Source organism: Akebia trifoliata, chromosome 16 (assembly GCF_017979445.1).
Source record: "Akebia trifoliata isolate Shusen 1 chromosome 16, ASM1797944v1, whole genome shotgun sequence".
Classification (NCBI taxonomy): Eukaryota; Viridiplantae; Streptophyta; class Magnoliopsida; order Ranunculales; family Lardizabalaceae; genus Akebia; species Akebia trifoliata.
Window position 1 is genome coordinate 23,968,875 of NC_141390.1, and position 24,099 is coordinate 23,992,973.

The 24,099-nt window shown below is 34.8% G+C and overlaps 2 protein-coding genes across 3 annotated transcripts; both read right to left on the reverse strand.

The window, feature by feature from the left end:
- Positions 1–1,951: 1,951 nt before the first annotated feature.
- LOC147382980 (NAD(P)-linked oxidoreductase superfamily protein) lies at positions 1,952–19,245 on the reverse strand. Of its 2 annotated transcripts, none has more exons than XM_086427769.1 (8): positions 19,006–19,245; positions 16,134–16,229; positions 9,022–9,105; positions 7,152–7,312; positions 4,490–4,607; positions 4,171–4,306; positions 3,051–3,229; positions 1,952–2,383 (listed from the first exon to the last, which is right to left on the reverse strand). In XM_086427769.1, exons 1-8 carry the CDS (start codon positions 19,219–19,221, stop codon positions 2,144–2,146), a joined length of 1,230 nt encoding a protein of 409 aa, XP_086283895.1. In that variant the 5' UTR covers positions 19,222–19,245; the 3' UTR covers positions 1,952–2,143. The 2 variants fall into 2 exon arrangements, with proteins under 2 accessions (XP_086283895.1, XP_086283896.1); XM_086427770.1 differs by lacking the exon at positions 19,006–19,245 and adding an exon at positions 16,502–16,731.
- Positions 19,246–21,636: 2,391 nt separating this feature from the next.
- On the reverse strand, positions 21,637–24,099 carry LOC147382981 (glutathione transferase GST 23-like). The gene is made up of 2 exons (XM_086428750.1): positions 23,765–24,099; positions 21,637–22,087 (listed from the first exon to the last, which is right to left on the reverse strand). Exons 1-2 carry the CDS (start codon positions 24,080–24,082, stop codon positions 21,731–21,733), a joined length of 675 nt encoding a protein of 224 aa, XP_086284876.1. The 5' UTR covers positions 24,083–24,099; the 3' UTR covers positions 21,637–21,730.

The window sequence follows — 24,099 nt, forward strand, 5'->3', positions numbered from 1 at the left end:
AGCGTAGATATTATGTTGATTCGCGAGATAAACAAGTTGTATCAGACGAGATTTTAAAAATCTCGTCCGAGTTAACCGAGACAACCGAGTTTTACTTCAATCCTCAATTATTTATCCCAAATCGATTTTCCTCCATTATTTCTTCATCTTCTCTATCAAGTGAAAAAAAAAAAGTAAGATTTTGGAAGAAAACTTCATTTTCTCCACCAAGTTAAGCCTCAATCCTCTATTATTTCACCCCCCAAATCAATTTTCCTCTATTATTTCTTCATCTTCTCCACCAAGTGAACAAAAAAAAAACCAAGGTTTTGAAGAAAACTTCATTTTCTTCATCTTTTGTGATTAAGTTGATGATTTTTAATGATTAATTGGGAGATTTGTGTTTTTAATTTACTCTCAATATTGACATACTGAATTGGAGTATTTTATTTATTGTTCTTTTATAGATTAAATTCAATTGCAGAATAGTACCCATTATCTGACTTAATTATGAAGACATAAGGTCAAGGTTATTGTGTTCTGTTGTACTTCACAATCAACCATTAAGTCTTTAGGTTTCTTATTAAATTTACAATCCCAAGTGATTTTTGTGGTTTTTTATCTATCTTGGATTTGAGCTTGTTTGGTAGGTGCATCGGTGCAAGTGGTTTTGGTTATTTTATTTTCACGTTTCAATAAATTTTGTGTTAGTTTATCTTAATTTAGATATTGAAATTATAGAGAGCAACTAGAGAAGGACAATTCATGGAGGTCCCCATTTGCCAAAAAGCATTAAATAAAAGAAAAAAAATACTTGCTAAAATCATTAATTTTGGATTGATCTATATGAATTTGTTTTACTCATTTGTTTGATTATTATAAATATCATCACAGATGAATAATATGTTTCTTCTAGATTTTAATGGTGGTGATTTAATCTCTGTGGTTCAGGTTCAAGATCCATGATTAATTTCCAATATGTTCATGGAAGAAAGACTTGTAAATATTTACTTTATTTATTTTGATAGGTATATTATGAAAAAAAATTTAATTTTATATATATATTTTTTTAGGTTCATTTTTTAATAGGAATCATTTATGAATTTTTCTTTGAATTTTTCAGATTTTTTAAATGATTAAAAACCATTGTCTCAATGTCGAACAAGACGAGATGTATCGTCCGAGTCAACTAGGTATTAGAGCTGAACGAGACGAGACCAAATACCGAGTTTAAGAACCATGTAGTTCATAGATGAACTCTTTTCAAACAACATAAATGTCTTTGGAAATGACAAAAAATACTAGGAAATATCTCCTGTTTACAGATCTGAATCGTTCATTTGTTGATGATATTATAAAGAGAACTACTATTAACATACCAACTTTTACTAATACCACACCAATTCTTTTACATAGAATTATACTCAATTGGTGTGGCATCAATAAAAATTGGTTTGACAATAGCAGCTCTATATTACAATTTTATAATGGTCGGATTAGAAATTCTCTAGATATGGGCATTTGGAAGGTATATCTCTGTAAAATTGTTATGACTTATGACGGAAATTTTTTTTTGATCACAAATATCCGGGATCTACCAATCACATGAACATACGTGCATTGAACATGGTTTCAAAACTCGTCGTCCGAGACCGAGATGTACCGACCGAATCATCTCGAGATAGACGCACAAGTCAATTTTTAGAACGAGATTTAGTACCTCACATTCATTTTTTAAATTTTTGGACGAGACAGTCTCAACCATATTGAAAAACTCGTCTGAGACGACTTGGTATCAGACATGGATGAGACGAGACGTGAAACCGAGTTTTAAACCATGGTATCGAATGATATCCCTAATTTACAAAATTACCCTTGTGAGTAATAATACTACCCTTTTATGCTTGACGTGACACGCACTGAAGAGTCTGCCAGCACTGTAGGGGCAAAAAAATCACTCGACCCAAAGAGAGAAGGAATAACTTTCAACACCATTAACACTAACGTACTTTTTGATATATTGATATACATATCACTTGGCATTAGAACCAACGAGAAGCCTCGAGCTCAAACCCCGAAAGATCTTCGCATTAAAAAAGGAGCACAAAACCATTAAAAGAGAAAAGAATTGAATTAGAGTCCAAGTTTGTAAAACTTAGTTCACTCAAAGAATTGCTGGATCTTTGTATCTCTTGAAGATGTCTTCGATTCCTTCCATGACATCAGGTGGCAAAGGCCGCTCCGTCGTTACAAATGCATCAATGTCTTCTTTTAGTTGATCGACTGAAGTTGCACCTACGATTGAACTAGTCATGAATGGACAGTCCCGTGTAAATCCCAGCGCAAGCTGAACAGGGGTAAGACCGTGTTTTGCAGCCAACTGAACATACTTCTCTGTTGCTTCCTGAAATTCAGAAACACACAGCATTAAAATCTTCAACCAGTTTATGCACACTAAGAAATATTTTTATTAAAGGGGTTTTGAAGATTATAAGTAAAAAAATGATGCTTTTGTAATTTTGAAAACTAAGCAATATGATTATACGGTCGAGGGTTGCAAGTTTCTTAGTTTTTTACCAAAATGGCCTTTGACTATATTAAATTTATATAATAAAAAACAATTGTACGTCCCACTTTGCTATAATTTGTGAGGGGATAAATGTCCTTTCCAACTACAATGGAGTGGGGTTATCGTCTTCCTCTTAACCCGCTTCAACTTTATTGTCTTTCATCTCTCCCTTTTTTTCAATAATATCCCTCCAATTTTACTATTTTTTCTTTTTTATCCTATTTTTCAATAATACCTCTCTCACTTTACTATCTTTTCTCTTTTACCCTTTTATTATTTTTTCTCTTTTACTTCTTTAACCTCAAAAAAATTTACCCTAAAGAGGATGCCTATGCCATGGACACGGGCAAAATCTAGTTTAAATATAAAGGTGTCAAGCCACTTCTACCCCCCTTCTCTCATTATAATAGTGAAGATAATTATTATTGTGTGTATATATATTTGTGGGGGTAGGGAGGGATAAGTCTTAGCATACAATGGAAACAAGCAAATGAAAACATACCCTGGTAATGGATCTGTTGTATCTTTCCATGTAGCCAGGAAAGATGTTGAATCTTCCTTTCCTTGCAGCTTCGGAATTAGGATCCAAATATTTCCCACTCAAAGATCCAGCACCCAATGGAGAATAAGCAAGTAAGCCAATGTTACAATTGTTTGGGTGACATACTTCAACCAGATCAACTGCACATAACCAACTTTGAGTTATCAACAACTTGGAACAATTGTGAGATCATTAATGGAAATATTGAGAAAAATCATTAAAAAAAGAAAAGATTTACACGCTCTTTATGGTGAGTAGGATTCATCTTTGTGTTTCATTAAAACCTTCAAGCTTGTCAAGACTAAGCAAAACCATGGCGAAGGATTGGAGAAGGCATCATCTTGCCAATTTTTACCACAATTTTAATGCAGTAAGATGAATTTAAAATCTGTTAACGTAGCTAAAATTCACTAAAAAATGTTGTGGGTATCAATAGATATCATTGTACGAGGAAAAATACTTTCCTTAGTAATTAGTAAGATTTTAATGGACCAATTAAAAAAAAAAAAAAAAAAGATTTCAACCCTTACTAAGGGTCGTTGAGCTCAAATGGATTACCAAATTGGCAACCAACACCACAGCCCTGTAGATTTCATGGAAAAAACTAAGATCCAAAAAAAAAAAAAAATTTTTTTAAAAAAAATTTGATTCTAGGTTTTGAAAATGGACGGTTACCGAACTTCCACGGAACTCCCAAATTTAAAATTAAAATTCAACAGTGAAAAGTAAACTTCTTTTGAAAAAAAAAAAAGAAAAAGCAAAGCTCATATACTTTTGTCCTTTATAACCTATAGCATTGGATCATGTTTTTGGATGCCACAAGGTGAGCTCAACGACCCTTAGTAAGAGTTGAAATCTTACTAAGTTAGTAAGGTTAGTTGGACTCTCGTAGAAGAGGTCAACAAAGAACATTTATGTTCTTTGGATGACCGATGGACATCATGAATGTAGATAATAAGAGCAGATACGTTATATATGGTAGAGCTATGGCTTCAACTCAAAATGTCACGAGGAAATGGATACATTCTCAAATTTCTTTTTCTTGTAGTTTTATGCTCATAGAATTATATGGAGGACTTACCTTCAAAACGACACCTAACTAGCAGACTATAGCTATTCTGGATACTAACAATCTTTGGTAATCCTTCAATTTTCGCAGCATGAACAAATTCCATTACACCATACGAAGTTTCATTTGATACACCAATATATCGTACCTGAAATACGTAGCTAATCAAGTTAAAATATAATCAAACATCATATCAAGAGAATCCAAATAACATCTGACAGAATTGCTTTTACTAGATGAATAACCAGAAAATTAGGTTTTCGGCACCAAAATGATAGATCCATACCAACAATTTAACAAGGTTTTAGATTCAATGATGGATGAATGTTACCTTTCCTTCATCAATGAGTTCTTGAAAGGCCTTGAGTTGCTCTACAAATGGAACGCTGGGCCTCCATTTTGAAGAATTGTATGAAAACTCACCAAATAAGGCTACATAGCGATCTGGCCTGAAACAATAATATATAAGTTCTCAGATAAAGAAACCAGAGCATTGGATCATACCTCAAAAAAAAGAAATTCCTTTGGAAAGTTCATAATATAGAAAAGAACCAACAGTCAGAAGTGGCTGCTCCTTTCTAGCCAAATGACCACAAACAAAGCTTCCATTGGAGAGAGACATCAGTTGAGTCACAAATCACACAATTATATTCATTAACCTTTAAAAAAATCACAGTGCCAGACATGGAAAGTGTTGATTATGTAACAGAGTGGGGAAATACACTTAGAAATCTAGAATGATGGAACAATGAAATGCCCTCAAGCACATTAATTTCTCAAATATAGAACGTGTCACAATCAATAGATGCAAGAATCACAATCGACCTTTTGAAAGAATTCCCAGAATGCTCTATATTCAAGCCTCTACTAAAATGAAAGTAGAGTAGTTGAGGCATCACTTATACAACGCTTACACTCTCAAGCATAGAAATCAGAAATTCAGGTAGGGGATTCCATTGATCTAATTCCTATTGTTTAAGACGATGATTATTTTATATTGATTGAATCTCCTGAAAATACTTGAAATGCGGAAGTTAAACTAGCAAATTAAATTTTAATGGGTTTTATGATGTATAGAACAGTATTTTTATTTATTTTTAACAATTTTTTTTTATAAGTATAGGGTTAGTGGTTAGTGGTTAGTAAAAGAAGTTGGGTTCAAAGGGGTTTGAACCTAGGACACGAGAACAACACTCCACATGTCTTACCACTTGGCTAAGAAGAATTCTATTTGCAAGAGGTTATTACTATTTACACCAATAACAATCAATTTTAGTAGTGGTTGGTTCAATTTAGAAGTTTAGGAGTAACACTTGTTAATCTTGATGCGTTGATAAGAAATTACTTGATCTACAAGGCCTTCACTGAGATTCTAGATTGGGGGGGGGACATGGAGAAAATTCCTTTTTTGTTCCTTAAACATTGGCGCACTTCTAATTAATGTCAACATTACGAGAGTAATAAACCATAGGGTGATTCTACTCCAACCAACCTTATAAGTAGTGTTACTTTGAGAACAAGGTAGAAGTTTGTGCTCTAACAATATACAGATAAAACCTAACCAATGCACCAGAGGCACCTAGGTAGTAATGGTGCAAATTGTTAAGCCTTATCTCTCGGGGTCATAACACACCACCCCACTCCACAGCTGACGTCTGCGGCAGCTACTCTCTGGTGGCTTTCACTGAGGTACCCTGATTTTGAGGCCTCCATGCAGCCATTTCCCTGGGCCACCCCTTCCATTGACATCCTCGGTGGTCCACTCTACAGAAGTTTTCACTCTAGTACCCTTCTTTTTGGCTCCCCAAGTAGCCTTTTTGACAGGTCGACCCTTCTGAGGTTTGCGCACCTGATTGGATGATGGCTTTGATACCATTGACACAAAACCTAACCAATACACCAAAAACACCAAGTAAAAACTGGTGTGGAAAGCTAATCCCTTATCTCTTGGAACCCATTCTATCAATTCTCAACAGTAGTTTCGAAAAGACCTTTTAGGCAAGTAGTGGCATGATACATTTTACCATGGTGAAAGCCCAAAGCTTACATTTTCCAGAGATTTATTTCCATCAACAATTATCAACAGATCCTAGTTCCAGTTTATAATTGATTTTAGAAGGCAAAACTCGCAATCCTAATTGATTTTGGCAGCAACTTGGGCCAAGTTGAAGAAAATTTGGTAGAAAATAATAAATACAAGGAAAGTCACATGAAAGCAAAATAAATTGCTTCCATGGTTTCTTGCCTCCACCAATAAGCTTTGAGCCCAACATAGCCTAAACTTGCTCATTTTCAGTCTTTACTTAGACAGTACCATCTGATCCCAAAACCTACTCAAAGAAATATTAAGGGAATTTTGGGAAAGGTGGATAGGAAGGACATGTTCAAACCCAAAAAAACATGGATTGAGATAGTGAAAGCGGATATGAACATAAATTCAATAAAAAAATATGCGACTCTGGACATAGAGTAGAATGGAGGAACAATTTCAACATAATTTATTTTCTTTTCTCTTTTACTTCATATCTCATGAAGAATGCATGGATATGATAGTTACAACGTACAATTGCTGATTGGTTCAATTGTTGAATCAGAAATCCCTAAGGCATTCGTTATGATGGTTAATTTTATATAATCAATTGATGTTACTAGTCACCTGAGTGGTTGAACTAAATGAAGCCCCACTTGGAACCCAATTAAGTGAAAACCACAAGACAAACTCTGTTTCCACCATGGAAAATATAAAATTGATCATCAACTTAGCTAAGTTTCTTCCCAAGGTTTCAGCAAAGTCTTTGGGCTCAGTGTTGGGATCTTATTTGGGTCAGTTTACGGAGTTCTGAAGCCTTATTTTGCATAGATGGCTATCAATACACCGAATGGCCCAAGATTTTCTAAACTATATGAATAGATGTGTCAAACATGTAATTTCCATGCTTTTCTGAACTGAATAATATGGACAGACATTTTGCATTTGGTTCTAAGGAACTGACCAATGTATTTGCAATAAATCAATGTAGTCAGTGTTGAGGCGCTTAAGGCTTTTCTCTACACTTTCTTTAATGTTAGCAGCATCAACTCGCAAAACTTTTGCACTATCGCGCAAAAAACTTGATGTCTCTGAATAACCGCACACCTTTGTAGCCAAAATAACCTGACCATAAAGCAGCTCAAACCAATACCAGTCAGTGCTCTGGTGTCATCACAAAGATTTTGGGGCACAAATGATGATTATAGTAATAAATAAACAAATAGATAAAAATATGAATCAAATGAATATTGATTTGCTCATGTTAGGATACGTTATTTATTTTTATTATTTATTATTATTATTTAGGATACGTAGCATATATTTAATAGTCTAGATGTTAAGTAGAGTTTTATTATTTTAGGTTTCTTTCTATTTATTAATTTAGGAAGTTTAATTAATTTAGGAGTCTATCTTTCCTAAACCATTGGAATCAAAGTGCTTCATATATTAGAGAATGTAATTCGTATTTCGATCATAAAAATAAATAAATTAGTTTGGAGGAAGATCGCCCTTGAAGTGGATCAAAATTGTCTATAGGATCAAGGATCCAATCAGCTCATAATCAAATCCTTTTACTCAGGCCAGCAGATTTAGTCTGTTGCACCAAAATCATCTCAAAAGTGGCATTTTCACTTGGAATGATTCCTTACATGGAATTCTTACCGCTGATCAATTACTCTATTGTAAGAGAAATATTGATTATATTTTGCCATGTATGAGTCTAATGACAAATCAGTAATCATGTTTTCCTCTATTGTGATCTCGCAATAGTTGTTTGGGATCCTTCTTTAATCGATTTGGAATATATTGGTTTCTTTTCAAGCCAATTACTGATGATCTTTTTAGAAGTTGGTACACCAGGAAAGTATTTGGAGGCTTCTCCCTTTCATGAATTTATGGGGCCATTATAAGGAGAGAAATAGAAGGGGAAGGCTACAATGAGATGCATGACCTCATACTAGACATCAAATTCTTTTGTTTCAATCATCCAAACTATTTTGGGAACTCAAAGTGTTGTTCTTTGAGGAATTTCTTCCATTTTTTTTTTTTTTTTTTTTTTTTTTTGTTCTTTTCAGATGGGGTATGAGTGTACATGAAGTGGTGTTCTTGATTGTTTTCTTCCTTGGTAGGCACCCTCGACCGCCTTTCTCAATATGATATAATGTGTGTGTTGGAATTTGAAACATCAAATACAGATAATTATGTAGAATCCAAATTTTAAGTTTTGGCTAATTGATCAAAACAGAAATTACAAAAAAAACAAATCTGCTCTTAAAACTAGGAAAAAACTTTGTAGTGCCCATCCTACTTCAAAATTTTGGTAGAACCCTCTCCCTTAATGACACGTGTTGTCTCCAAGGAGGTATCTCAAATATTAACTGAAAAATAGGGGCATGAAATAAAACAAAAAACTACATGTCATGTTATGAGGGGGGTTCCTCCAAAAATTTTAAGCGGCCTGGCTGCTTCTAAGTTACTCCCTAAAAACACTATGGACAACCGAACTTCTGTACCTTTTTTTCTTACTAAACAGACTTACTGACCGTCATATAACATTAACAGAAGGTTTACGACTTTGGAACTTGTTGCCTTATGTCATGCAACTTATTTGAGGAATTCAATTAAATACATGGTATGAAGTGTGGGCTTTTCTCCACAAAATCCTTTCATGCAATAAATTTTATTTTACAATAGTTATTTCTTTTCATGATTAGAAAGATATCCAAAATTTAGTTTAGTGTATCATAATACTATTCTCAGGATTGTTACACGAAGAATTACAAGACAAGAACAGCATAAAAATAACCAGCTATTAATTGATCGTTTAATACCTTATCGCGGGCTTGAGACTTGAGCCAGCCACTAATATAAAGATCTGTTCTTCCTTGTGTCTCCTTCTTTGGTGGAACCGGGTACTTCAAAATAACCCACGAAATGAAAAGGTTATGTAAGTATGTCAATGTAGTTGACTAGCAATGTAAGGCCAAGTTGCATTGTGAAAAATAAAACTAAAGATATTTCCTTACAAGACAACTGAATTTGGATGGAAATCAAAACTAAGAATTCTTGTAGGTTAACAAATATAGATGAACAATAGGTGGAAAGTAAAATCATTCATGTGAAGTATGGCTCTTCATTTGAGATATTTTAAATCATTGAAATGGGAATAAAATGACGTGAAGCAATGATTGTTGTTATTTTAAATCAGAACTGATTATTTTTAAATCCTCTCTTTCATTGGTTTCTCAGTTAAGTTCCTCTTACATAAGTCTTTGGAGAGTAGAATCCTTACCTTGAGAGGCCATCGATTCACCTAGAAAATTGGCTTCTTCATGGATGACAGCTCTCATACTTGACTGACTTCTAAGATGTGGTCACTATAATCACAACTTTGCAATTTTCTGGGTTGATGATACAAATAGGAAAATGCATTTCATCTCTAATCGGTGTGACTTCACTCAGCATCTAATGGCAACAGTTTTGCGTGCTCTTTAGATGGAGTTTGGGGCTTACCTCGTCAACATCTAATCCAACCAGAGATTTTTCGAGAGAATGACATCAACATTACTTGGGACCATTTTAATATCCTCCACCTTTGGCCCCTAGCGTTAGATGACTTATCAGATTATAGAAGGGATCTTTTGATGTCATTTCCACTATTCATCATCACTGACATTGAAGCCTTCTACCAAATCTTTGGGATGAGGCCCAAGTGCAAAACCTATACTGTTTGTACTATTAGCTACACCGAATAGGAAGCTAATTGTCAAACCTATTCTGCTTTCTTCGGTGCTGCTTCAATATTTGCTAAAATAGATAAGAAGCCAGAGTGTCAACCCTCTCTTATTTGAAGGAGTCTCTGATCTTCATCATGCTATCAGGTACCCGGGTTTGCATGGAATCCACAACACATTAATGTATCTTGTTTTCTTCAACAGAAGTCTCTAGTTTGTTCGGATACCCAATAATAGCTATCACCCTCGACTTCAATAACCGTAGCAGCAGTGACCGTTTTGAGCAAGTTATCTGCTTTGTGACTTAGAGGCATCTAATGTTGCCTTCATTGTGGTATCCAATAGAAGAATCCAACAAGATATCTGTTGAGACCAAGGCATGTCAAATGGGTTTAGTAACCTCCCAGAAAACAATCAGTATAGATTTTCCTGTTCTTTTCTTTTTCTTCTTGTTTCTTATTTACATTGAGATAGGTTATATGAATGTCATTCAATAAGATAATAAGGGATCTGCAATGCCTAAGAGAATATTTGAGTCTTTGGTGATAAATTTGTGGTGGACAACATCACTCATGACTACAAAGGTAACCCGATTCTCTTCAGGGACAAGCATGAAATCTAACAATTTGGTTTCTTATTAAATATATTAATTTATTTGTCAAGAAAGAGAAAAAGCAATTAAATGAACAAAGTGGATGATGTAAATGTGAACTTCTATTTGGCATGATGAGTAGTTGGATTGTGCAACTGTAATCTTCTATGATGCAATCAAATTCTCATCAGGAAATTTGACTCTCCATTTATTTTAGGCTAATCAAGCAAATGGGATCATATTAAAGGAGATAATAATTTACAAGGAACAAGGGGCATACTTATTAGAGCTAATTCTGGTGAGATAAAATCAGATCCTAAAATATGCTGAGTTGTGAGATTGCCTATGTTTAAGGGAGATAATTTGCTGAGTTGTGAGATTGCCTGTGATTAAGGAAATCAATTGTAAATATCTAATCTAGGGAATATTGTAATTGTAAACCTTCCTAGTATAGAAAACCAATCTTGGGGATATTGTAGCTATAAACATTCCTTGTATAGAATGCTCCAGCATATATAAAAAGAGTCTTCCCATGTGAATGACACAGAAGTTTTGTGATTAAATAGCTTTGTTTTCATTGTCTTGTCATGGTATCAGAGCTTGGTCAGATCTAGAGGAGGTTCTAGGCTTTCTTCAATTTCATACATCACAGCGAAAACGGTGGTATCTTGTTGCTATAGGTTTCAGCATTTGGGTGATAGTATCTCAGTTTGTACTCATCAATATCTGTGTACATTTGGTTTTTTGAATTTTTTTCTGATTTCTCTTTTGAGACTTTTAAACTGTCAGAAAAATCAGAGATTTTGCCTATTAAATTGAATAGGAAGAATTACTTTTCTTGGGAGTTTCAATTTCGCATGTTCGTCAAGGGAAAGGAACTGTGGGGACACACGGATGATCAATTTCCAAACCAAATGTGGTGACGAAAAATGCTGAATCTACTCAATGGGAGTCTTGCGATGCCAAGATCATTAGCTGGATTTTAAGCTCAATCGATTCTCATATTGTCCTCAATTTGCGGTCCTATCAACCCACTAAAGAAATGTGGGATTATCTAAAGAAGATTTACAATCAAGAAAACTTGGCCAGGAGGTTTCAGCTTGAGTTGAACATATCCGAATATTCCCAAGGGAATATATCCATTCAAGACTATTATTCTGGGTTCATAAATCTTTGGACTGAATATAAAGAACTGGTTTATGCTACTATCTCAGGTGAGGGGCCACCAACTCTTCAAAAAGTACATGAAATAACTCAAAGAGATCAGTTTCTGATGAAATTGCGAAAATAATTTGAATCTGTTTGGTCAAATCTGATGAATCGAGACCACTCTCCATCATTGGATATTGGTTTTAGTGAGCTACTTCGAGAAGAACAATGATGTTTCACCCAGGCAGCAATTGAACAAAAGGGAATAGGCTCCAATACACTAGATGTTGCCTATGTAACTCAAGCTAAAGGAAGGGATCTAAGCAACACGCAATGTTATACTTGCAAGGAATAAGGGCATATCGCCAATCACTGTAAAAAAAAATTCTACAACTACTGTAAGAAGCCTGGCCATTTGATAGCAAACTGTCGCAGACAACCTCAAAATCGAATATTACGGGCCTTTAATTCTATAGCCATGGAGGGCTCTTCATTTGCTCATATGCCTCCACAACCATCTCAATCTTCTAGTGCTTTAACTCCAGAGGTAGTTCAACAAACAATTCAGTCTGCATTTTCTGTTATCGACCTCACAGGTAACAATACATCTTCATCCATTTGGTATGCTGATTCAGGGGCTTCCAATCACATAACTTTTTCCTCAGCACATCTCACCAATGTGAAACCATATGTGGGAAATTTAAAAATCCACACAGCTGATGGAGAACAACTGCCAGTAAAAGCAATTGGTGATATTCCTCATACTTTGCCATTGATAACTGTTTTTCATACACCACGCTTGACTTTGAATCTTGTTTCTGTTGGACAATTAGTTGATAACAACTGTAAAGTCTCATTTTCTAAATCTGGTTGCATTGTGCAGGATCAGGACTTGAGGAAGGTGATCGGGAAGGGAACTAAATGTGGAAGATTGTTTCCTCTGACCTTGTCTAGCTATCCCAGGAATAAATCATTTTCTTCGTTATTTTGTCCTACCTCCAATAATTTATCTCAGTTGTGGCATAAACGTTTGGGGCATCCTAATGCCAAAAAGTTATTATTCATGTTGAAGTCTGGTTTGCTCTTAAATAAAGAGTCTATTTCTCTTCTTGATGTTTCAATATTTAATTGTGATAGTTGCAAAATGGCTAAAAGCAACTCTTCCTTTTCCAACTCATAATGACATTTCTACAAATTGCATTGACCTTATTCATAATGATGTGTGGGGAATGGCTCCTGTTTCCTCACATTCTCATCACCGATATTTTGTTTCGTTTATGGATGATTATAGTCGATATACATGGATTTATTTTTTGCATTCTAAATCTGAAGCTTTTGATGCATTTAAACGATTTTCAGCCTGAGTAAAATATCAGTTTTCCACATCCATTAAAATTCTCCGATCTGATTCTGGAGGTGAATATACATCTCATCCTTTTAGAAATCACCTTCAAAATGAAGGAATTGTTTCTCAACGAACTTGTCCATACACTCCCCAACAACATAGAGTTGCGGAAAGAAAAAAATCGGCACCTTTTGGACATCACTCACACCTTACTTCTTGATGCCTCGGTACCCTCTCAATTTTGGGTAGAAGCTATTTCTACAGCCGTACATCTTATTAATAGACTTGCTTCTTTTATCCTTCAACATCAATCTCCATATTTTCGATTGCATAAAATTAATCCTGACTATAATCATCTACATACCTTTGGTTCTGTATGTTATGTTCATTTACCTATGCCAGAAATAAACAAATTGTCTGCCCAAGCTGCTCGATGTGCATTTCTCAGGTATGCCACGAATCAAAAAGGTTTTCTCTGTTATGATCTAATTGCTCGTCGCATTCGCATATCCCGTAATGTTGTCTTTGTTGAAAACCAATTTTTTTTTCAAACACAGCATAGTTCAACTTCTCCTCACTCTTATTCTTATCTTCATGACTTCAACATGGATTCTTCCACCTTTACAAGGTTTAAACCTGGGATGGTTTATGAGCGATGAGGTCAAACAATAATTAATGCAGAAACAGATCCTACCCATGAATCTTCTCCACCTCTTAATCCAAGTCTTGAAACTCCTCTTCTTCGAAGATCCACTTGTCATTCTAAACCCCCTGATCGCTTATCTATTTTACCACGTTATCCTCCCACTTATATTCCCACCTCATATTCACATGCCATACAACACCAATGTTGGCAACAAGCTATGCAAGAAGAATTGGAAGCACTCAAAAGGAATCATACATGGGATATTGTGCCTTGTCCTGTTGGTCATAAATCAATAGGCTGCAAATGGGTTTATTCTGTTAAACTCAAACCTGATGGCTCCTTGGATCATTATAAAGCTCGCTTGGTCACTCTTGGGAACCGACCAGAGTATGGGATTAATTATGAGAAGACATTTGCCCATGTGGCTAAGATGACCATTGTCCGTACAGTGCTTGCTGTTGCAGCTTCTCAGTCTTGGCCTCTCTTTCAAATGGATGTTGAAAAAGCATCCTTACATGGCGATCTTAAAGAAAAAGTCTATATGAAACTCCCTCCAGGTGTCCCCAATAATTCTACATCTAGTGTATGTTATCTTCATCGATCTCTTTACAGGCTTAAGCAAGCACCAATAGCTTGGTTTGAAAAGTTTCGGAAGACTCTTCATCAATTTTCCTTTCTCCAAAACACAACTGATCCTTCTATGTTTCTTCGCCGTTATGCAAATGGTATCTCTTCTCCTCATCTATGTGGACGACATCATCATCACAGGGACTAACACAATAGGAATACGACAGTTACAAGCTTCTTTGCACTCCTCTTTTCACATGAAGGATCTTGGTCGACTCACATATTTTCTAGGCCTTGAAGTGCATTATTCAACTCAAGGGATTTTTATAAATCAACACAAATATACCAAACACTTTATTGCTCTAGCTCATCTTGAGAATTCCACTCCAGTCAATACACCACTCGAAATTAATGTCAAACACAGTGAAACCGATGGAGAACTCCTTTCTGATCCTACAATATATAGGCAGTTAGTTGGGAGCTTGATCTACTTGACGATCACTAGACTGGATATTTCATAAACAGTTAATTTGATGAGTCAATTTATGCAACAGCCTCGACATCTTCATCTCGCTGCTATCCAACGGATCATTCGCTATCTACGAGGCACATCGGAACGTGGTTTGTTTTACTCATATGGCTCTTCCCTACAACTTAAAGCCTACAGTGCTGACTGGGCAGGGTGTCTAGATTCTCGACGATCCACAATGGGGTGATGCATGTATCTAGGCAATGCTCTTGTATCATGGAAATGTAAGAAACAGGAAAGAGTTTCAAAATCTTCTACTGAAGTGGAATATCGAGCTATGTCCACTGCTTGTTCAGAAATAGTTTGGCTTCAACGGCTCCTTTCTAAATTAGGATTCCCTCAATTGGGTCCCACTTCTTTGCATGCTGATAATACTAGTGCCATATGGATTACAGAAAATCTTGTACTTTATGAGAGGACTAAACACATTGAGGTGGACTGTCACTACATTCGAGAAGCTTATAATGATTCCATCATTGCCTTGCCTCATGTGTCGACAGACTTTTAAATTGCCGATATCTTTACAAAAGCCTTGACCAAGATCCAACATCAGTTCTTAGTTGACACATTGTTGTTGGTTGATTCACCAACATCAATTTGAGGGGTGGTATTAGAGCTAATTCTGGTGAGATAAAATAAGATCCTAAAATAAGCTGAGTTGTGAGATTGTCTATGATTAAGGGAGATAATTTGCTGAGTTGTGAGATTGCCTGTGATTAAGGAAATCAATTCTAATATCTAATCTTGGGAATATTGTAATTGTAAACCTTCCTAGTATAGAAAACCAATCTTGGGGATATTGTAGCTATAAACATTCCTTGTATAGAATGCTCTAGCATATATAAAAAGAGAGTCTTCCTATGTGAATGACACAGAAGTTTTGTGATTAAATATCTTTGTTGTCATTGTCTTGTCAATACTCCCGGTCTTATGACTTTCACACTGTAAAAGAAGGGCCAACAGATTGCCAAACAGAGCACCACAAAATGAATTGATTCTGAACCAAACAGATATTCCACATATTTGACAAAGTTCCATCTAGCTACTAAAGAAGTAATAAATTTTTTTTTATAGGTAAAATATCGAAAATATTAAAAGAAGTAATGAGTTAAAAAAAAAATAATAATAATAAGTAATGAATTTCTCCAATCTAAGAAAATACAAAAGAGATGATACCCTTATTATATATGCCTTATCGCATATAATGGGGCAGGCATCATGATCCTATTTCACCATATGAATGCCAAAGGTAATTTTGTTTGGTGATATGGAACCATTAAAAGATTGAATTTTAATCTGCCAGTACAGGTTAGATTTCAAATGATGTGAAACCTTGATAAAGAGATGAAAGAATATTGAAAGATTGAATAAGAAAACTTACTGCTTCTGCAGTATCTAAAGCATTAATGCCATTTTCAAAAGCATAACTAAGTATAGCATGAGCTTCTTTCTCTGTATTTTGCTTCCCAAATGTCATCTGAAATTTTACAGATAAAACATCCATCAAAAACTGATAAATTCAACTGGATATCAATAATATTCTCAGTTCTCAAAACACCTAAAAACCGTGACAGGAACTGATATGTTCATATACTGTAAGAAGACTCATAATTATCCCAGCGTACAAGCAAGGAAACTAAATATAAAAAAATGCATTTGACCATAGATCATGAAAAAGAATTTTAAAATGCCCATTTTCAAAGGTATATAGTATAAACATCTAAAGGAATAAGACAGAAAGACCATTACTTTCAGAACATCCGAAAGCTCGAAACTAAGGATGCATTTCCACAGCAAATTTCTAGCCATTATGCAAATTTAAGTGTTCTATGACTTATTTCGTTGTGATTTTCCATGGCTATGGCTATTTTGACCAATTTTACAAGTCTGCCACTTTAGATCTTGAATTTTAGTCCAGAAGTTCAGCAATATAATTTGAGAGGTATTGATTGTTTCAGACAATAGTGAGGATGTGATTGAGAAGTTTATACTCGAAGAAAAAATATATTAGTTTCAGTTTGGTTATGTGTGTGTGTCTATGTGTTGGGGACAAAGTGCTAGAAACAAAAATGGAGTTAAGTGTTGTAATTTTAACTATTTTAAGATTTTCAAATACAAAGTGGTTTTAGCCATTTTGGTTACAAAGTGGTGTACTCTTAGCTTTTATCTATTTTGGTGTTATCAAACACAGAAGTAACTTTTTACTTGTTTAACTATACTGGGTATATCCAACACACAAGTGATGAGGGTCTAACTTGTTCTCTAAAACTTTAGTCTCACATTCACTATGAGAAAGACTAGCTATGTCTTTATATACTATCTTGTTTTACTTGTATGGTAAGGTTAGAAAGGATAGGAGGCCCAAGCACGCATGGGGGCCAAGAGGAGAACCCAAGGTTCCAATTGGAATTTGGATCCGTTGATCCGAAAACCTTAATGTGTGTACATGCAAGGGGGGTGCAAATCCTCTCTTTCTAGTCTCATGTGTGTGTGTGGGATTGACTCGTTTTTGCTAATCAAAGAATTATTTTTAAACCAGATTTTATTTGATTCAAACCGTTTCAATTCCGATCCATTTGTTTTAATTAATTAAACCATTTTAATTTAGTCGTTGTGTTAATTAGCAATTAGAACGTTTTAATCTAGTCGTTAATTTACCGTTTTAATTAAATTAATTGGATTGACATGGGGTGGTCAAACCCTTGATCTATAAAAACGAATTTATCTAACCCTATAGCCACACAAAATCTTTCTGGTTTCTCTTCTTCTTTTCTTGAGTTGCCCTAAATTTACTTTTCTTCTCATCTTCTTCAAAAGGAGCAATCTGAGCTATTTGACTTTCTCAACCATTGTAAGTGCTTGTTTGGTTTGGGATTCCAATTGTTGTACCCTGGAGGGTATTTCGCTATACCAATTGCACCGAGATACAATCTTTGTGGGGCGCGATATACTTTTAAGGGTAGTGATTTATCACGCTTCAATCGTTCCTCTTGCAATTGATTTTCCGTCTTGTTAGTTGCATCAACACTTTTCTTACATTAAGTTGCACAGGAATTTTTTCATCAACAGTCCATTGAAAATGTTAAAAAAGAGTCCCAATCTCTTTTACTTCTTATTGCTTTTCATGAGACGATACAGTTTCCATTAGTCATGATGTGTAAAAATCATTCGAAAATTTTGAATCCTTATTAAGTTAGGCCCTACTTTTACACCGGCTGTCAACCTAACTATAGTTAGCAATTCGGTGTATGGCATTAATACAGTACAGGAAGAGTTTGAGCATAGTTTGGGTTTGTCAATCAAACATTGGTAAATTAGACAACAATCAAAAAATAAAAATAAAAAAATTAATGGTTTTTTAATATTATGGATTAAAACCATGACATTTCTGAAGGGTAATATGTGCAAAATAAGTATATATTTGTGAATAGTATGCTAAGTCTAAATTTAAATTATTCAAACAGTTTCAATGACCCAACTTGCTCTCTCTCTCTCTCTCTCTCTCTCTCTCTCTCTTTCTGTTCTTTTTCATTTTTGCATTGGGCCCTTTTCATCAACATATAAATCAGTTACTCTGCCATATTGTTTTTCTTGACACAAAGATAACAAGATGATGCCACATCCTCTGATTCATTATTTTGATTCCGAACCAGGCGCAAATCAATCCAACACCCATTTGGGATTATTTATAATTGGTATAACTACATTCAATGTTTTCGCATAATAGGGAACCGACTCACGATAAACAATGACAAAGGATGATGAAGTCAGAGGATTATAAATAGGCATAGCCAGGTCACCAAGGTACTAATTTCGGTTCACAGTGTAAAGAACATAGCAAAACATGGTTATAGACTTGCAAGAAACCATAGTTTCACGCCCATTCAGACCTGAAAGTTAACTCCTTTAAGTGTCCCTACTATCTACTTTACTAAAAAAAGAAAATTAGTTTTCAAATACCCATTATTGCTTAGAACATCCAAAAAAAAAATCTCATTTTCATTCCATAAATATCGTTTTTAGAACTAAATTACACAGAAACAAGATCTTTAACCAAAAACCATCTATTATTCAACAAAAAAAAAAAACCTGACACTGTGTGTGCGTATATCACACGCACATACAATGATAGTGTCCGAATTACATTTAATTGGCATTCGGATTTCGGAATCGAATTACATATTGAAATCCAAAATTGTTTCGTACAAGAAGCAAATTATGAAAAAAAAAAAATTCAGATTGAGAAAAGTTACCGTTCCAATCGTAATTTCGCTTAGGTGAAGGTCTGAATCCCCGAGTTTCCGATATTGCAACGCATTCTGTGCTACTACCGCTCTGATGGAAGTTCTCATCCTCCTTTTGATGCTGAATATTGCAGGAACCATGAATTTTTGGCGGGAATTTCCGCCATTGTTGCAGAGAAAAGTAGGAAATAGAGAGGAGGAGCTCGAAGCCATAACTTCAAGCATCGAAGAGCGTCTCAGTCTCTCTCTCTCTCTACTACACCTTATCATGAAAATGCTAGTCTCAAACGACGTTTGAAGGAGAAAATCAAACGTACAGTTGAGATGGAGAGATAATTCCTAGAGATTCTTCTAATGCTGCTGTGTGTGCCAAGTCGTACGTTTGTGTATCAAACGTAGTTTGAGGTTAGTAAACATGGAAACGTTACACGTCATAGATTTAGAAATGCCTCACTATGTTTTAGTCAATATCAGAGATAGCCACTGTGTTTCAAAAATGATGACATCGTGCCCCCTTGACCCAAGGTCTTCTATAAGAGAGTAAAATAAATTATCGAAATGCCCTTTATCTTCAACCTCTACTAAAGAACCCCTTCACTTTTTGTACCAGATTAGAGTCGGATCTAAATGGAACCGGACTGATGCGAACTAGAACCAATATTTTTATTTATCCCACAAGTGTTTAGAATCGATTTATTTCATTGTTGATTTTTATATTATCGATGGTTGAATGCTTTCCTACCTTTTAAATTTAAGAGTCGTGATAACTGACTAAAAACAAACGAAGAAACATACATACTCAACTAATGTGGCATGTGCACAGAATCATAGATTTTTATCTCAAGATAGACAAGGAAAATAATATATGATTCTATATACATTTCACGTTAGTTAAGTATATTTGAGTTTTTTTTTTTTTGTGTATGTGTGTCAGTTTATCATTATTCATTATATGACATTCAAGTTTCCATATATACTATATGTTCAAGTTTAAAGTGAACTCTCTTCTCAAAGTTCACCCATAAAGAATAATAATTTTAATTTGTGAAGAAGACACTAAGAGCAACTCCAACCCAACACCCAATACCCATAGTCATAAATCAGCTTTTTGGGTATAGTGGGTTGCTATTATGGGGATTTATGAAGTAGTTACTCCAATCATGCTACCCATAAGTCCTACCTATAAATTTTTAAATATATATATTTTTTAATTTACAGTAGCTAAAGGGATGGGTGAATGAGTAAATGTTGGGGGTGTAGATGAAACAACCCATTCTATTAAAAATCATAGCAACTAAAGGGATGAGATGAATAAATGTTGGGTGTCAATGAAACAATCTAAACAATTAAACTAAGGATAAAATAAGTAAATGTTAGGGTGTAGATGAAATAAGTTGTTCCATTAAAAATCACAGCAGCTAAAGGGATGAGATGGTAACTGTTGGGGTGTCAATGAAACAACCTACAATTAAAAAACCCTTCCTTTTCTCTTCTTACCCGAGAAACGAAAACCAATAGAAAGAGAGCGAGAGAGAAACCTGTGAATCAATTTATGGATTCAGATCGGTACTTTGGAGCTCAATGAAGGATAAAAATGGAGATTTCATCTTTTAGGATTTTAATTTAAAGAAAGATGGATTCAATGGTCGGAAGTCTACTCTTCCTACACCAACATTCGATCACCTACCTAGGTAACGGTAAGATTTTTTTTCCCTCCAAAAAATGGGTAAGTTCAAGGGAGTACCAATTTTTGGTATCGAATCTGCCGAGACCTTTTAAAAAAAAAAAAAAAAAAGGTTCTATGTTAGGAGTCAAGTTGGGAGCTGATGAGTATAGGGAAGGGTACTGCGTTGGAGTTACTCTAACTCGCATTTTCATTAGAGCAAACTAATGAGTGTTTGAAGCATTTAAAGAATACTCAATTCCCTCTAAAACCCCAATATCAAAACTAGTCAAAATATAAGTTCAAGTACTTTTCTAAAAATTAACTTGAAATTGTTGATCCAAAAACCACTTTGTTGGAGAACGGAGTCATTTGGCCAGAGATAGGCTAAGAGAGTGATTTCGGTGAGTATATTACAAGTGAAGCCCATGGTGCTGGAAATACAAATATCATCATATAAAGAAAGTGTTCTATATTCTTTCAATTCCATACGTGTTGAGATTTTGGTCTTTCAATTATGACTTTTTTTTCCTGCTTTTTGAGTTGTGAGCCGCTTTTAACCATGTTTGTTAGGTTAATTCTTGCTTTTGTCACTTTCTTTTGAAGCAAAAAAGCCAACAACCCTCTAGATTTCATGGAAAAACTCCTACTCCACGCACCAAATATATATATATATATTGGATTTGATACAATATTTTGAAAATGGACGGCTACTGAACTCGAAATAATCTTTCAAATTTAAAATTAAAATTTAACAATCAAAATTTATCTTTTTTAATTTTTTTTAACGTACTTAAAAATTTGTCCTCTCCATCTCCCGCATGAGATCATGTTTTTAAATGCCATAAACAAATTACGAAGATATGAGTCAGGATTGAGTGTGAACATATGAGTTCATTCATGCTTTAGATAGTGGGGAATAAAGGCATATACATGATTTGTCTAATCAACCCGAAAAAGAGAGATAATGGAAACTATATATTATTAAAGCTGAAGTATAAAAATGATGATGCAGTGCATCTCATGCACATTATTATAATACTCTTAATGCCAGACAAATGTTCTAATTCACTACTCAAAGGGACTACCTAGAATTTCTTTACGACCGTGAAAATAAATTACCATCTTATCACGCGGAGGTAGACACTCTTTGATTATGGGAAAGTTGAAAAATTTTTTCATCCAAGAGTTTAAGTTGGGAAATTTGATTGGGTCCAAAGCCTTGAAGCAACCAACTTCCTCCCACACATCCAACCAATGAGGAACCCAACCTAACAAAATGTCCAAATACCCAATTGTTTCTCCTCCAAAGAACTTCTTCCCTTTGATCTCTCCATCAAGAATTGCAAGAGACTCCATGGTTAAATTTATAGCCGTGTCTCGTTTTTCCCCTTTTGACCACATAGCAGTGTATGCAGGATATATTAACTGTCACAAAATTAACCAAGATTATATCAATAACTATTCTTTTTTATTATTATTATTATTTAATTATTTATAATAGGATGTCTAGACTTATGTCCAATTAGGGGGACCGGATGAGCTAGGTCAGAGCCAAGGCACATGGATCGCTCCCCCAGGCGTGTGCAATGGGAAGCAGGTGACCCCGAGGAAATATTGCTCATACTGGGTATCGAACATGCAACTCTCTCGGAGTTTCAATAACTAGTCTTTGCTACATAAAGGGTTCATTGATTCAATCTAGACCATTCATTTTGGAGTGAGAGGCAAAACAAAGTTATAAATAATAATAATAATAATAAATAAAAGTAAAAAACAAAAACAAAAACAAAAACAAGAGTTGAAATTGCATGATTATAATAGAAAATGGCGAAATCATTTAGTTGCCCAAATCACCGGTCCACATATCATGGATTTGATACAGGAAAGCTTCGAGAAAACTTGATAAAATAGTTCGGAAAAATGAATAGAAATGCATTAAGATTATATTATGGTAAATAGTGTTTATATTAATATTTATATATATGTTTAAAAATAAGCCTAAAAGATGAAGACCAAGGTTCAAAATAGATCTCTAAGAAACTTCAACTAATCCCTAGAAAATGTGTGTTTTTACTCTCATCTCAAGTACAAATTGGCCGCTATCGTCTGAAGTGATTGAAGATTAGAGAAATCCAAATAAGTTTAGTGCTAGGGTTGTCGACAACCATTCTACTTTTTAATGATAACACCTCCTTTCCATTCCTTAAAGAAATTCTTTGATTTGGGATTTTTAATTAAAGCAAGAAAAACTATTAAACTCCAAAGGGATAGGATATGAGAGTGAAAGAGTTATCGATAAAGAAATCGATGGTTGGCTATTGTCAATTATCATTGCACTTCTTCCCTTCCTCTTCTTTTTTATTTCCTTTCATGTCATAATCGTTTCTTTGTTATAGAAAAAAAATATTGTCCACTATGACAATGTATTGCAATCACTAATAATAATAATAATTAGGGTCTTATTAATGTGTGCCTAAGTTGTAATAAATACACCTTGGGAATAAGCATTGAGGATATTTTGCTAAGAAAAAGATTTTTTAAAAGGGTTTTTTGGGTATAAATTTCAATTTTTAGGTGTATTTATTGCACTTTAACGTGTGCCCTAAGACACACATTAACAAGACCCTGTCATAATAGGGTTGGGGCAACTTGACTCTAGGGCTATCAATGGATCAGATAAGTCTGAAATCCGATCCGTTCCGATAACTTCGGGTTTTGAATTCTAATAAGGCTTCGATCCGATATCTTATTGGATCGGATATGTATCAACCATGCCCCGATCCAATAATGACCCGATTCTATAATATTTTAGAATGTATATAAATTATATAAAGATGTGCGGGGTTTATTTAGATTTTGTATATAAAACCGTGATCGGATCTGATTGTTAATGGATCGGATCTAGATCTTATTATTGAGTTCCGATAATAAATCCGATCTGATAAGGGTCCAATATGATACTTATTCGATCGGTACCAAATCAACCTTGATCCGATCCATTGACAACCCTACTTGACTCATAAGAAACAATAAATCTTGGTCGTAAAAGCAAAAAATCTAATGTCAAAAAATTAATAATACAAGGAACCAACACTCACTCACCTTCTCTTCAGCAAATTTAGCCCAAAAGCGTGCTTTGGCTCGTTCGTAAGGATCTTCGGGCAGTATGGGATTTTGCTTCCACGTCTCATCGATGTATTCAAGAACAATGGCGGATTCCGCGATGGGTTTCCCATTGTGAATAAGAACTGGAACCTTCTTATGGATTGGATTGGCCTTGAGAAACAGATCACTCTTCTTAACCAAAATATCCTCTTCTATGTATTCATAGTCTATTCCCTTCAGTTTCAGTGCCCATTGGATCCTGAAAACAAAAGGACTTACCCAAAATCCCAACAACTTCACCTCTTGATTTGCCATAAGACCTTGTTTGCTAA